Source organism: Balearica regulorum, chromosome 2 (genome assembly GCF_011004875.1).
Source record: "Balearica regulorum gibbericeps isolate bBalReg1 chromosome 2, bBalReg1.pri, whole genome shotgun sequence".
Classification (NCBI taxonomy): Eukaryota; Metazoa; Chordata; class Aves; order Gruiformes; family Gruidae; genus Balearica; species Balearica regulorum.
Window position 1 is genome coordinate 162,806,776 of NC_046185.1, and position 14,062 is coordinate 162,820,837.

The 14,062-nt window shown below is 41.7% G+C and overlaps 1 protein-coding gene across 1 annotated transcript in view; it reads right to left on the minus strand.

Moving 5' to 3' along the window:
* DLEC1 (DLEC1 cilia and flagella associated protein) overlaps nt 1-14,062 on the minus strand; it is a 41,323-nt gene that overhangs the window by 1,737 nt on the left and 25,524 nt on the right. The window contains exons 24-37 of the mRNA XM_075746760.1: nt 12,967-13,152; nt 12,391-12,458; nt 11,056-11,207; nt 10,430-10,533; nt 9,454-9,524; nt 8,373-8,590; nt 7,236-7,370; nt 5,271-5,393; nt 4,412-4,506; nt 4,236-4,320; nt 3,498-3,698; nt 2,468-2,629; nt 1,310-1,471; nt 611-720 (exon numbers count right to left, since the gene is read on the minus strand). Of these exons, the coding sequence (XP_075602875.1) occupies nt 611-720; nt 1,310-1,471; nt 2,468-2,629; nt 3,498-3,698; nt 4,236-4,320; nt 4,412-4,506; nt 5,271-5,393; nt 7,236-7,370; nt 8,373-8,590; nt 9,454-9,524; nt 10,430-10,533; nt 11,056-11,207; nt 12,391-12,458; nt 12,967-13,152 (1,872 nt within the window). The remainder of the gene's footprint in view (nt 1-610; nt 721-1,309; nt 1,472-2,467; nt 2,630-3,497; nt 3,699-4,235; nt 4,321-4,411; nt 4,507-5,270; nt 5,394-7,235; nt 7,371-8,372; nt 8,591-9,453; nt 9,525-10,429; nt 10,534-11,055; nt 11,208-12,390; nt 12,459-12,966; nt 13,153-14,062) is intronic.

Sequence of the window (14,062 nt, forward strand, 5' to 3'; positions counted from 1 at the left end):
TGTAGCACTGCATTGGAATAACATTTTTCTCTATTTGCTTCATCAGGAGGAACTCTGAATTCACATAGGGAAGTAAAGAAATTAAAAAAGTTTCTTTTACAGAAAAGCCATGTAAACCATAATGAAGGATCCCCAGGAATGATTGCAAAAGACATTGTGCTTTCCTGCATGACAAACAGATGCTTTACTGGAATGCTGAACTGCTCCAGATGCATTTTTCCCTCTGTCCTAATGAAATGCTGGGTGCTTAAAGGACTTAACTGTCATATCAGCCTCTGCACTGAATTACAGCCCTGAGATTTGCCCTCTGTTGAAGGCATTATTCTAAAGAAAAAGATTTTTATTCATTTCAGTTATAGTATGTCATCTGAAGTCTGAAATTCTGGGTGTCAATTCTGAAACAAACCCCATATATAGGAGCAGTGTAGGGAACATGGTCATACGGAAAAAGTACCAGCTGGAAGCCCAAGATTGGCAAGTGTTAGAAGGAAAATGAGCAGCCTGAGAACACCAGAACAGCAGAATTGCTCTCTACTTTCAGTGGCTACTCACACTGTAAGTCTGAGCTTGACAAAGAACAACAGCAAGATTGCAGTCCTGTTAACTGTACCTTGCAGTAAAGCTGATCTGCAACATCCCTTTGGTAGGTGGGTCCCCTTCACGTGCCTCCAAAATGCCATTAGGAGGGGAGACAGAAAATACTTGCAGGTCATTATGCTTCTCCTGTTCATCTGCAGCAAAGGAGGCAAATACCAAACAAAGCATATATACTGTGTATAAGTTTGTACAGCATGTAGCACTCGTAACAATGTGCCTCCTTGCAAGCCAACTAATAAATCACGTCCTGCACTGTCGGAGGCTTTCTACATGTGTGTGGTGAGTTTCTGTTTCCATCCTCTAATCAAGGGGAGTGATCAATGGCCTCCATGTGAAGGTAATAAGACCCTGATCTTTCCTTTGAAGCCCATCTGTTGCTAACATCATTAGGCACAAACCTAACTCATGAGGAGCTGCTGCTTCTTGTTGCCTCTTAAGACCGTATTATAAATGAGCAAAGCATGTCCACTATCTGTGAGGGTTGTGATTCAGTCTTTTGGTTAAACCTGGAGTAACTGCTGAAATCAGTAGAGATACACTGATATAAAAAAGAAAAAAAAAAAGCCCACATAAGTGAGAGCAGAAGCAGGCCTGATATGTTTGCAGCCAGCATGATCATATGTTGGCTATACATTGAGTGAGTGCATGCAGTCTTATTAAACAAAAACACTGAATAGTGAAACCATATAAGAAGGAAATCCAATTACAAAACCAGAATACCCAGCAAAGCAGTCCAGTAACTTCTACAGCCACTCCTGTTACACAGGAAGACATGTTCAGTCTTGGTCTGTGCAACAAAGCAGGTCTTGAAATCAACCTTGTCGCAAGAGAGCTCCAGAACTGGAACAGTGAGGTATGCAGTCACTGGGACCAGCTGCAAAACAGCAAAGGGAAAGGAGGAAAAAAAAAAAAAAAAGCCAAACCTTATTTTTGTAGGGCTTTCATAATGTCTGCTACAGCTGGATCATTCTTACCTCAAGCACTGAATCAAGAGTAATTCTGTGTTCTTCTGTAACAGAGTCAATTCCCCATTCTACAGCTCTGAGTGAATAAATTGTTGCTTGTTTTACTGTTTTGGGATAGGTTTTCAAACCAGACACTGTGGTCTTAATGAAGTAACAGAGAGTGAACATTCTGATTTGTTATTAGGGCTTTCTGACGAGATGCAGACATTACAGCATCTCATCATCCCTTAGGACTGTATATGGCCCACTGTGAGTCATTCAATTTGTGTAGATTGCCCAAGATTATTATTAAATTGACTGTATCATCTTAGAGGTGGTGCTTGGATCTTACAGATCAGTCCTCAGAAATACCTGGTATGAAAAAAAGAAATGCCTGCAGTGAACTGCTGAAGTCTTGTGGGGTTTTATAGCTTTCTGTCTGGAAGAGATCGGTCTTTAAATGCGTGTGGGCTGTGACCACACCACATGAGTTAGACAGACTCAGGAGACTTTCAAGAATTACTCGGGTACTGCAGGAGGCAACGCTTGGTGACTCAGTCACTGGCGTGTTCGCTGAGACAGTCCTGACCCCGTGTCTCAGAAGGACGTCGAGAGTCCTCCTCTGACTGGGTTTGCTGCCCTGGGATTGCACCGTATCCAGGCCGTCACGCCGGGCACAGAGCTGGGGTACGAGCACCAGGGTGCTGACCCAAAACCGCTCTGTCCATCTGAGAGTCACCCACAGGCTCAACAGAGAGCCATCCCCTTTTGCAACCGCGCGGCTGTTCACTTGAACTGGGTGACACAATTTACTCTACAGGGGGCTGTATTTCAAAGGCGGGTAAATCCTAGGGCACATTCACTCCCAGTCGTGCTGATAAAACATGGCCCTTTCTCAGGGCCCAGAGATCTCCTCCTAATCTTACCTGGGTAGTGCGGTTACTATGTTCAATGACCAGATTTTGATTAAATTTCAGCTTTCTCTCTCCGTTCTCAAACTGGAGCACTTGGAATCCAGGAAGCAGCTGGGTATCTGGCAAATGTTGATATGTAAGTAACTCCAGAGTTGTGTGGAATGACACTTTCACCTGTGGGAAGAGGAATTCAAATGACCATCACATAAGAAGAGACTGAGTGCAGGAAATCCAAAGTAAACACCACTCGAAGGCCCAGGCGCACATTTTCCCACTGGACCCCAAAGGTGTCATGCCAGCAACCAAATTCCCACTGGAACAAAGCATTATCATTAAAGAAAAAAAACAGCTATTTCCTATGAACCTCATACAGAGATGGAGTCTAAAGGTGAACAGCTAATCTCTGAACCACAGGGGAGAAACAGTCTCTAGCAAGAGAAAAGGTTCTAAATTCCTGAGCTTACAAACACCATATTCCCAAAGCTGTCTTAAATATGTGTCTTCCTTCTTCCCACACATGGGGAATTAAGATGTGTGTGTTTCTATGTCAAAATGAACACTGAAAAATGAGAAGCACACTTCAAAAATGCAACTGTTACTCATTCTTTGCATCCTAGCTAATTCTTGACTCCAAGACTTTGTTTCCTTTAACATCACTGTGTACACCCAAAACGAACCAAATTTATCTCTGTTTGCACTGCCTGCATCTAATTTAAGGAAATGAGGGACTGCAGTCTTTGGAAATCTTTTAATTTGTCCAGCATACATATAGCTATTGATGTAGGTGAGCTCCAGAAACCACAGGGTTTTCTGCAGGAGTTTGCAACAGGTCAGAGCTGATGTAGAATGTAGAAAATATTTTGTATCCGTAATACAGCAGGCAAAATGGTAGTAATTAGCATTTGCTAATATACCACTATTTCCCCCGAAACTGGGAGATTTCTATACTGGTTGTGTTGTTCTTGTGGTTCATCTGGACCGTGCTAACACACCAATTACTAAACTATCTATTCTGGCACAGGATTATTATTTTTGAGCCTACCAGCATGTTTTGCTGTGGATAAAGTACAAGTTGCGGTTGCTGTTCTTTTTCCTCCTTCGTGCTGTGGGATGTTTTGGTGCTCTTTTTGGGATCTGTGCTGGACAGGCTGAAGGGTGGGGACAGAAGGAGCCTGAAGTACAGAGGAACCTTAGTGCAATTGATGAGTTTCAAACTCTGAGTCATTACCAAATCTGTCAAAACCTGGTGGAGAAATGATTCAAAATTGGTTAGTTTTAAGTCCCTTGAGAGATTTGTGCTAGTCTGTCTGGTCATTCACCACCACCAGGGATCTGAAGGACCCAAAGCAGCCCAGTATTTTCTACTTGTGTTTTTCAAAATTTCTTGAGTAAAAAAACCAAAATGCAAATAATAAAGTTTAAAAGTCCTTGAATGTCAAGGGTCACAAACTGACTGCACTGCTCTAAGTGACTCATGCTGCTATCGGACTTTTATGTCCTGAAAATAAGTACTTATTTTTCTACTTACGAACTCCTCTACAAAGAAAGAGCAAGACCTATAAAATAGGCATTGTCTGATCTCAACTTCATTGATTCCCAGCTAATAAGTATTTGTAGTCCTTTTGTTTTACCTATTTTGTTATGTGCAATATAGAAAATTGCAACATGAGGCTAGTGGGGATAAAGATGCATTTTAAAAACCATGTACATACAGCTCTGAATTCTTACAGTAGCACAGCAGTACAAACCCCCTGAACACATTGGTGCGTGAAATACTTACTCCTAACAGAGGCTGATCTGGTATGAGATCACTTGCCATTGAATAAAACACCATTCCTCCATCATGATCCATGACTACTTTTAACCTGAGTGGACAGAATCAGAGCTGGTCAGAGCCCTGCCCTCCAGGCTGATTCCTTCTGCGAGCGTAGCAGCCGCCAGCATGGTGGTACTTACAGAGCGTGCCTCACGAAAGCTTGCAAATCTATTCGCAAAGGTGGAGCTTCGTAGCCATGTCTGCGATGCACTTTGTTAGGCACTGTCTTTGAAAGCTGACAGCAAAATGAAAACAGAAATGATGTATAAAATGATAGCACTAAAACCTGAAACCCTATCTTTAGCCCGAGAGGCTGTTAGCCAAAATAGGATTCTGCCTGACAATGTATTGCCTGTTTGTAAGACATGATGGCAACATGCAAGGAACAGCAAAAGCTCAGCAGTTGTTGTACTCTGAATGGCTGTGGTGAATACAGATGTGGATGTTTCTTCCTCCAGCAATCTGGAAGATTAGGGATGTTTTTATTAAATATTCCATTATCACTCATTCGTTACACCTTGCATCTTTGCAATGATTCATGTCAGAGAATCGTGGAGCGATTCATAAAACACGATTCACATTAGCCTGCGAGCAGCACTTGCAGTTGTTGAAGAGGAAGTTTCCCACAGGAGAGTACGCTGTCCAAATTCACACAGGAAGGTGGATGCAGAGCCAGGAATAGAACTCAGCAGTCCTGAGTCTCTGTCCCATTGTTAACTATAGTTATCAATAAAACCTGATGATGTGATAGCTTTTCAAATCCTGGGCTTTTATCTGGAGTCTACTGCACCAGACAACGTAAGAAGATGATGCCATTCCCACCCCAGAATGCTTCCAAGCTAAAAGACAAATGCAACAAACGAACAGCCGTAGTTAAGGGAGGATGTACAGGACTGTTTACACAGACTGGCCAGGTACACAGCAGCCTGAACATAAATTACAGGAAGGGAACCGATTACATTCTAGTCATCTTTAGCCTTGCCGTGATAGTCAGCTTACTTTGTTGTCTAGGCTCATGAAACCCAGCAGAAACCCTTCACACTGCACTTCAGGCACGGCCTCTGGCAGGATGCGTGGGGTGAAGGAGATGCAAACGGAGATGCTGCCACCTCCTGGAACCACCTGCAGTCAGGAGATAACTGGTTAGTAGTGCAGGGAGCTGCCTGGGATTGCACAAGCATCCTCAGTGCTCAGCTGCTAAAACTGAGTTGCACAAGCAGCATGAAAGCTCCTGGGGGTGGGCTACACTCAGGCTTGCACTAAAATGACAACATGTGGCAGCAAAACTGATTTTATTTCAGCTGCAAATATCAGCATAGCCACTCTTTAGCATCAACAGAATTTAAGCACAGTCACAGACCAACTCCCTAAGTACACATACATATGTATGTACTGCTTTGTTTTTAAAAATTTCCAGTTCTGCCCACTCTTACTCCGTGGCTAACTCAAATGATTCTCCCTCAACTGACAGCACTCACAGATACAAGAAACATTTTTTGAAGAGTTACAAGTGTGAATTACAAGTATTTTGCAATCCAGTTTACTCTTGGGCATTTTTTTTATTCTGCATGACAGCAGGGAATGTAATCAAACGCACTAGCCAGCTACAGTGGATTTTCCGGGATTTACGGGTTGAATAGATTCTGCTTTCTTTAAGTGTGTTATGCACATTATAGTTACATCCTGCTATTGCTGCAGAAAAACCTTTGCCATCTCCCTACAGAGCCAACTCACATCTAGCTGAGTTTCTAAGCTCAGGGGCCCTGTGGTATGTACTGCTTTTAGGCTAGTCCAGATGCAAATTCCCAATTTCACATGCTCACAGGGGAGATGTTTGGTCTTGCTAGACCTACGTAGAAGCAAAACTAGCTTAAGCTCTCCTTGCACTGCGTTCCCCTGCTCAGAGTAGTGAAGAGCATTAAAAAAAAAGCTCTACCTAAGGTCTAGCAGGGCCAGAGCAGAGCGAGTAAGCTCTGTCACGTCCTAGAACACTGCAGGGTCTGTGCACTGTGGTCTCAGAGAGCTTAGTTGCTCAGACAGGGACTTAAGCCAAGTCTGGCCAGCTGTGCTACCACACCTGAGCCAACAGACCTTCCTGGAGCAATACTAGAAACGTGGAGAACATTTATTTCTGCAGAGGAATAACTGAATGACTCCATAGGCATCAGCTCCACTCCACATAGGCCAAGCTCACTGCTGGCTACACCTGATAGAGGCTGTCTCCACAACGAGGGACTTGTTTGTCTGAACTATCTCAGCCTCAATCACCCCAGAGCTGACTGTAGGCTTCATTACTTTGAGATGTCATTTCTGTAATTATTTCTTTTATGTAATCTTTAGGTCATCCTAATTTGTAACTGAAACCCTTTGGCAAAAAGCTTGCTAATATTTAAGAATCAAAATTGACACAGTGATGTTTTGGGCAGCCCTGTCACTCAGATCTTTCAGTGCTCTCTGCTTTATCCTATTCCTAAGGAATTGTGACACCATGGCCCCTATTTGCAGCAGTTACTTTTAAAGTACTGTTTATCCAAAAGAGTTGTCCACAGAACACCCCTCTCCCAGCAGCCTGCTTTCCAGCTCTGCCGTGTCTACTTAGCAAATCTACCCCGGTTAAATAACGTGCTTCCAAAGCTTTAGGCTGGATGCCTCCCACCTAATGCCACACACTTCACAGAGGCAAGCCAAGTGAGAAGACCAGACATGCCTCTCTAGAGAGCCTAGTGCAACACACTATCTAATTCCAGTCATCAGTTAACGGCTCAAATGTAGGTGGGACATTTCCTTTTTTTCTGTTGACTTTGCAAACTCTTCTCATGGTCATCTTCAACATCTCAAAGCCTCCCAGCCTACTGTTTCACTGTTTAGTAGTCTCTACCCCAAACCAAAGCTACCTCCTCCTCCTTCTCAGGCTCCTGCTGAAAATATGCTAAATCTAAGCACAAAGAAAATGTAAAAGCTTACTATCTGCCCTGGAGTAATGGAGTAGGGGTTGTCTGCAGGAACCCCTTCATGAGGTCGTATAAGTACAGAGACGATTTTCTGTATTGCAGGTTCTTGAGCGACGATTTTCTTCTCTTTGCTGTTGGTGTCTGAAGACTGCAGGGACACAAGGGTGGGGAATGGTTAAAACCGTTACGCTGTGAAGGAGGAATGTAAGTGAAGTGTACAGGGAACTGCTGCACTAGTCGGTAAGTATGGCCAGCTCCAGTTTCTTTCTGGCACAAAAACTGGACATGTGGATGTGTCCTGTACATGAATTTTTTCATGCATAGGTTTGCTCTCCTGAAACTGCTCCCGAACCCCTTGGAAAATGTGGATGGTTGGGTCCTGTTCTGCCAAGAGAAGCACTTAACTGTAACAGCTCTGGCCTGTCACACAAACCAGTACTCTAGGGCAATAACTTTCCCTTGTTGCACAAGACAGTTTAGAGGTGTATTCAAAACAACTGTGTCTTCAGAGCTGAAACAGAGAAAAGGTGATTTTAGTATCTTTTCTGTAAAGCTTTTGCCACAGAAATGTACATGTCCTGTATGATACCTTCTCCCTGTCACTCCCAGCCCTTCAACACTATTGTCATATTATAATCAAACTTCATGTGTAATTGGTGTTACCATGTTGTAACAGATTCACCAGTCTAAGTTTGGCACTGGGATAAATACCTCCAAAACATTAGTCACAATTTGAACCTCACAGTTAGATTCTGCTCCCTGACTACAGCACACACTGACACCATAAAGCACCCATGAGAAAGTGGACCCAAATTGAGGAGTTTTAATTATCTTAATACTTTCATGTAAAAATTGAACTAGTTTGTCAATGACAGTATTTTTAAAAGTATCTGATCAATTTCTTTAACAACTTTAAGAAAAGGAGAAGCTGAAGTGCTATTTGCTTATAGCTCATTGTGGAAACTGATTGCTGATACCAATAGCCACCTACCCGTGTATTGCTTTTTTGACTGTGAGAGGAACTGACATTTCTTTTAACAATCCAGCTCTTAGTTACAAGTTATATTGCGTGTTATTGTTTTCAACATTTCATGCCAAGAAACCCATCATGTATCTCAGCAGCAGTGTAAAAAACAGACTAACAGCTGACCTCATCTGTGGTTTGCAAAGCTGGATAAATGCTTCCGCAGGGAATGGCAGTTTGATCCAACTTTAACATGATCTCTGACTCTGAGTTGCTACCAATTGATGCAGTCTCATTTTCATCCATGACCTGAGGAGGAAAAGGGTCTCCAAACAGCATTAACAGGTCCACCAGCTTTTTGTCATCTTTCTCTCGGTTGTAAATTTCCCAGTCCAGGCGGATGTCTGAATTGAAAAGGGAGAAAGGACAATTACTTCTCGTCATTGAGAAGACTCATAGTTTACTTGGTACCAGAGAACAAGATCAAGTAATAAATTTGTGTCTAGCAACTGGATTTGTATTAAAGCATATCTTATGCTCTCCATGTTGGATGTAGACTAAAATGATTTAGGACCATGTGTGCTATGCCCTTATTATAGCTTGTCTGCTGTGTAGGTCCTAAACTATTCTTTTATTAACATTAAAATAAATAATGAGTGGGGTTTTTTTAAGCAAATGTGTTTGGTGGCATTCAGAGGGGAAAAAAATGTGATTGACCTTTGCTCTGAAGAGTTAACGTCTCACTCGGGAGATAAAACAACTAAACACAGAAGAGCCAGATGATGCCACTAAGAAGCAGGTAGCACATCTGGTTGACCAGGGTTAGTGCTGTGAGAGATGCACAAAACCAGGATGGAAAATCCTGAATTCCCATCATTTCAATGAAGGAAAACCCTGACACATTGGGATAGGATGTGTTGTTTCATAGTAATAACACATTCAGTCAATTACATAAATTCTACTACACTCTGGCTGGAGCTTACCTGCTTTACTGTTGCAGAAAGCAAACTAATATTCATGGCAGTAACGCTAAAGATAAATACTACTATGCACATAAAGACCTGACAACATGTACTATTGTTCTGTACTAGCCCAGTTAGAAAACAGCTTAGATATACTCTCTTATATACTGCTATTCTTTTTATAAAAAATGTCCTGATTAGGAAACAAGAACATCAGTTAATTAACATGCTAATGGCTTCTATTTTTAGTATTATAAGGAATGCAATGTAAGTGTTGATGTTTGCTGTACAAAAGGCAGTCTTACCAAAGGGAGTGGGATTGTTGAGCCGGACCCTCCGAAAGACAGGACACCCTCCAGAGATATGAGTGCCAAACCTGGGGAGGAAACCTTGCTGTCAGTATATGCAGAAAATAAAAGTGAATGTCTGAAATAATTTTCCATTAAAGAATTGTTTAAAAGTGGAAACATATCTGGCCGCACTGGCAGCCTGTTAAGAGTGGCCATCACGGAAAGCATGGCCTGTACTCTGAAGTACTATATTGCTTTATTTAATCAGTCTCTTCCGGTTTTCTTAATCGTCTCAGATGTTTCAGGATAAACACGTGAAGTCAGCTTTTGTGAAAGACTCTGGCAGCAGCAGCAAATTGCTACACAGCAGTGGAGTAACCCGTCAGACACAGATTTCCAGGTGCAGAAGGGTGTTTTATGGTGTATAGCTAAATCCATATTCTATGCCCTATTACAGGGCTGACATTGCAAATGCTCTTGGCTGCGGTATGACACGCAACGCTAATTCCTCTGAAGGCAGAAAGCAGCAGCCATAGCAGCTGGCTGAGTGTGTACCCCCTTGGTCCCCATAAACCGACCCTTACCCAGACGTGCAGATGTGACTTCCCATCAGAGAGGGCTTAAACCTTCCCCTGCCCCTGTTTATCTTGGGGCTGCGTTCTTCCCGGTCCAGGTAAATGGAGCAGGAGAAATGAACCGCAAGTGACGATAACTGCCACCATGTACCAGTTTCCATCTCCACAGAATCAGATGAGGCTGGAGTGGGTGAACTTCTATGACTGTAAGCCCAGAACAGTGACTGCTGGTAAAGCTGAGAAGGTTTTCTAATTATACTGGCAGTATTGGTGTTACAGAAGCAGATACTATACCTAGACAGTCACTTTGCTGACCTTCTCATGATATCACAAAAAGATGGGAACAAGTGTGTATGTTGGCTATAGTCCAATGGTATTTAATTGTCTGACTTCTCTGATAGTATTTTGGGCTATACCTGATTATGGGTTGCTCTGTTTGTGGTCCTGTCATCTGCAGGAAGATTGGGCAGCCTTTCACAGTCATTTGCAGAGGAATTAATTTAGGTTGTAAGTCTCCCACCTATTAAAAAATGAATTTTTGCTATTAGAATCAAGATGAAACTTTATTTCTCTGGATTACAAAATTATGTTTCGAAAACTGATTGGATTTTCAAATATTTTTGACTGGTTTCTTTTGACAGCACCTAATTCATATGCTAATGAAAGCTCCTCTCAGCAGGAGAATGCAATACCTCATACATTCACAAGCTTCCCTGTGGCTTTTCCATACAAAACAATATATTGTTTTGGTAGAGCAGAGTAGTGCACTGGCCAGTTACCAAACAGATTTTATAAATCAAAACTGCTCCAATCATTTTAAAGGAACATGAAAACCTCCCAAGGGATAAACATGTTACCCCAAAACTAAACCATGCACTTTAAAAGCAAACAATTGTTCCTTACGTGTCACTGGAGGTAGCAGTGTTGCAATATCTACCCTGAATTTTTACAGAAGTCCTAACAGATTGAAAAATGTATTTTTAACAAAGGAATCTGGGAAATCTAATTGGTGTAAAATCTGCCATAGCAATACTTCACCTACCTTACAGAGAAGATCATCCCGGTACTCTCCCCACATGTTGTTGTAAGCTGTAATTTCTATGGTTAGCTGCTGGAAGGCTCTCAGAGTTCCTGTGGAAGGTTGTATATGGAATGCTACTCCCTTCCCATGAGACAGCACTGCTGCTGCAAACTCTGATGGAGCATAGCAAAGAAGCATTTGATTAATTTTGAGGAAATGGAACAAAAGTTAGTCTTTTAAAGAATATATAGGACCGTATTTTTAGCTGGTGTTAATCAGCCTAACCTCACTGGCTTCAAAAAAACCTGGGAACATTTACACGACCCACATATATACCACTTTACTCAAGTTTCCTTCTGCAGTGGGTCTTTTAATCTGTTTTTTTGAGAGTTAGTTCTTGCAGAGATTATTTCATAGAGGGACACCTTTCCAACAACTTGATCCAGGACTCTTTGGGATATGCAAGGCGCTAACTGGTTACATGAAAACACACCCTCAATTTGAGAAAGATAAGCTGGAATTTGTGCTAATTGGCTATCTTTCTATTAGCAGCTGCCTGTTCACCTCTGTGTGCTCTTCAACACAAAGAATGAATTACAAAGAAGAAAGCCTTTCCACATTCTGAGTCACCTAGCCTTCTAAATCAACAAGCTTGCATGGAATCTGTCAGAACAGCATTTTTCCAAACTTAAGTACTAATTCAACAGCTGAAAAGTGCTGTCTTTGTAACAGATACCAAACACTATGGCAAGGTACCAATATGTTCAAGTTTTATTTTGGATACAGAAGACACATCCACACTGTATAGCAGTTCGCTCCCATTTCCCCCCTCCCTGGGTCTCATGTGGCTCCAAGTATTATTATTTTTCAGTAAAATGCATCAGAAATGATGGATGGGCTGTGCTGTAGCTTTCCACAGTTGGAAGGGTTTATAAAACAGTTTGAGGGAAAAAAGCCTGCTGCAATGGTATTGGAAGACTGTAGGAGGGAAATAGTCAAATGTTATGCATGTCATCCATACTGTGTGCTGGGAGTGAACTATCACCAGAACCACCATCACCAGAACCACCCATCTTTGTTTCAGACTGTTGGTTTTGAGAAAAAGCAGAGGAAAGAGAGAAAGAAAGGGAGAGGGAGATAGAAAGAAGGGGAGGAGAGAGATTGATCTAATGTTTATGCAATGTGGGCTTTCAAACTCAAGAATGAACTGAGGAACTAAGTCATTTAACAGTGTAGACTTAGCCAGACACTCCAAGAATGAGATGATATGCCTGACTGGCACATTTAATGCTGAATATGTTAGTCAGTTGGCTTTTGTCTTCTCACCACTGCAGGGATTAACAGCTATTCTCATACCTGACCGTGCCCTTCTGGCTGCATGTTTTGTGACTGGCCCTCTTCTTTTCACCTGGTGACTTGAGGAGCTTGAAAAAATAATAAAGTAAAAAAAAATAATAAAAAAAATCACAGCAACAGTTTTGTGAAATGAGCAGGACTCAGCTAAAGTAACAGCTGTTCTTGACTCCAAAATTACGAGCCATTATAACTTAAAGAAGGACTGCCTACAAAGCATTTTTTGAAAGTAACATCCTTAGTGGATCAACTTGAGACTTGTAAGACCCTGTGTACAATCTAACACAACAGAGCCTTGGACGGTGTATACCAGCTTATGTCCATTGGCAGCAATAGTGTTTTGCCATTTACACCAGCTAAATCTTCCGTCCTTGCAGTGCAAGATATCTGTTTCTGCAGGAGACCTCACCAGCAGGTGAGGTTTCATTGCCACAGTCAAGTAAAAGCTTAAAAAAACCCCCACCAGAGCACTGCAGAAAGTGCATCTCGCGACAGAGGCAATAGTGCTCTGTCCTGATTTCAAATTTAATCCAGACCTAAATTAGTATTTGAGTCATTATGCAGAAAAGCAAGACTTACAGGCAGCTTCCTTGTTCTGGAGTAAGTGAAGAGGCAGTAAAATACTCAGCTTCTAGTTTGAATGGAGCACTGATTCCTGTGTGATTGGTAAGAATTAGCTGACGCTTTGCTATGCCTTTGAATGCAACTTCAGATCCAAAGTCCAAACGAAGATCACACGGGCTTTGTAACACTTGTCTTTCATCACTGTCAGAAAAAAATTACACAGTATTAAAACATCAGCCCTATTTTCTTATGCCACAGATAATTACAGTAGATTTTAAAATGTGCCATATGCAATGTGCTTGTGATGACCAGTGTGAAAGGACCATGCAGCCTATGACTTTTGTCATCAGCATTTACTGCTTTTCATTTTTTCACTTCTATCCACATAAGGATTTATTTTGAGTAGAATTTTTATCATGTATAACATGCCAACCTACCAAATTAAAGTAATTTTTCACTTATATAAACATATATAAAGACAAGCATATTCCAAAAAAAGAGTAATCATGCTACATATCAGAAAAATAAAATAAATAGCAGTCAGATATACCAAATGAAAGAGAAGTATATCCATCCTTCTTTAATATCATGTCGCACAGTGCAACAACAAAACTTAGTGGTCCAAAATACAGGATCTTCGGTATAGTTCTGTAATTCTAAATTCACATCTAAGAGTTGAATTTGCAAAATTTTTGGCATTCCAGAAAATAGTTGTTACTCACAAACATGTGAGGGACTGTAGAGGTCCCACACTTTGGTTACCAGGGACAAAGGCAATTTTTCATGCTCTCTATACACAGAAGCATGAAAGCAACTGGCAGGTTGCAAACGCCAGGAGCACAACAGAGAACAGACACAACACACGAACACGTTTCACTAATGTGCAGTTAACTTCACACCAATTTAGTATTCATAAATTAATGAATTCACAGTTGTTAATTTATTCAGCTACGCAATGGTGGGAGTGGAGTAGTGCTCTTCTCCAGTCTTTTCTTGGGCTTATGAAGATGCTGAATTTGGCTAGGGTGTAAACCCAATAGCTTTTCTTCACAAAAGCACCTTCAGTGAATTGCCCAGCACAATTTACTGCCCTGGCTGCCTACAGCAAGAG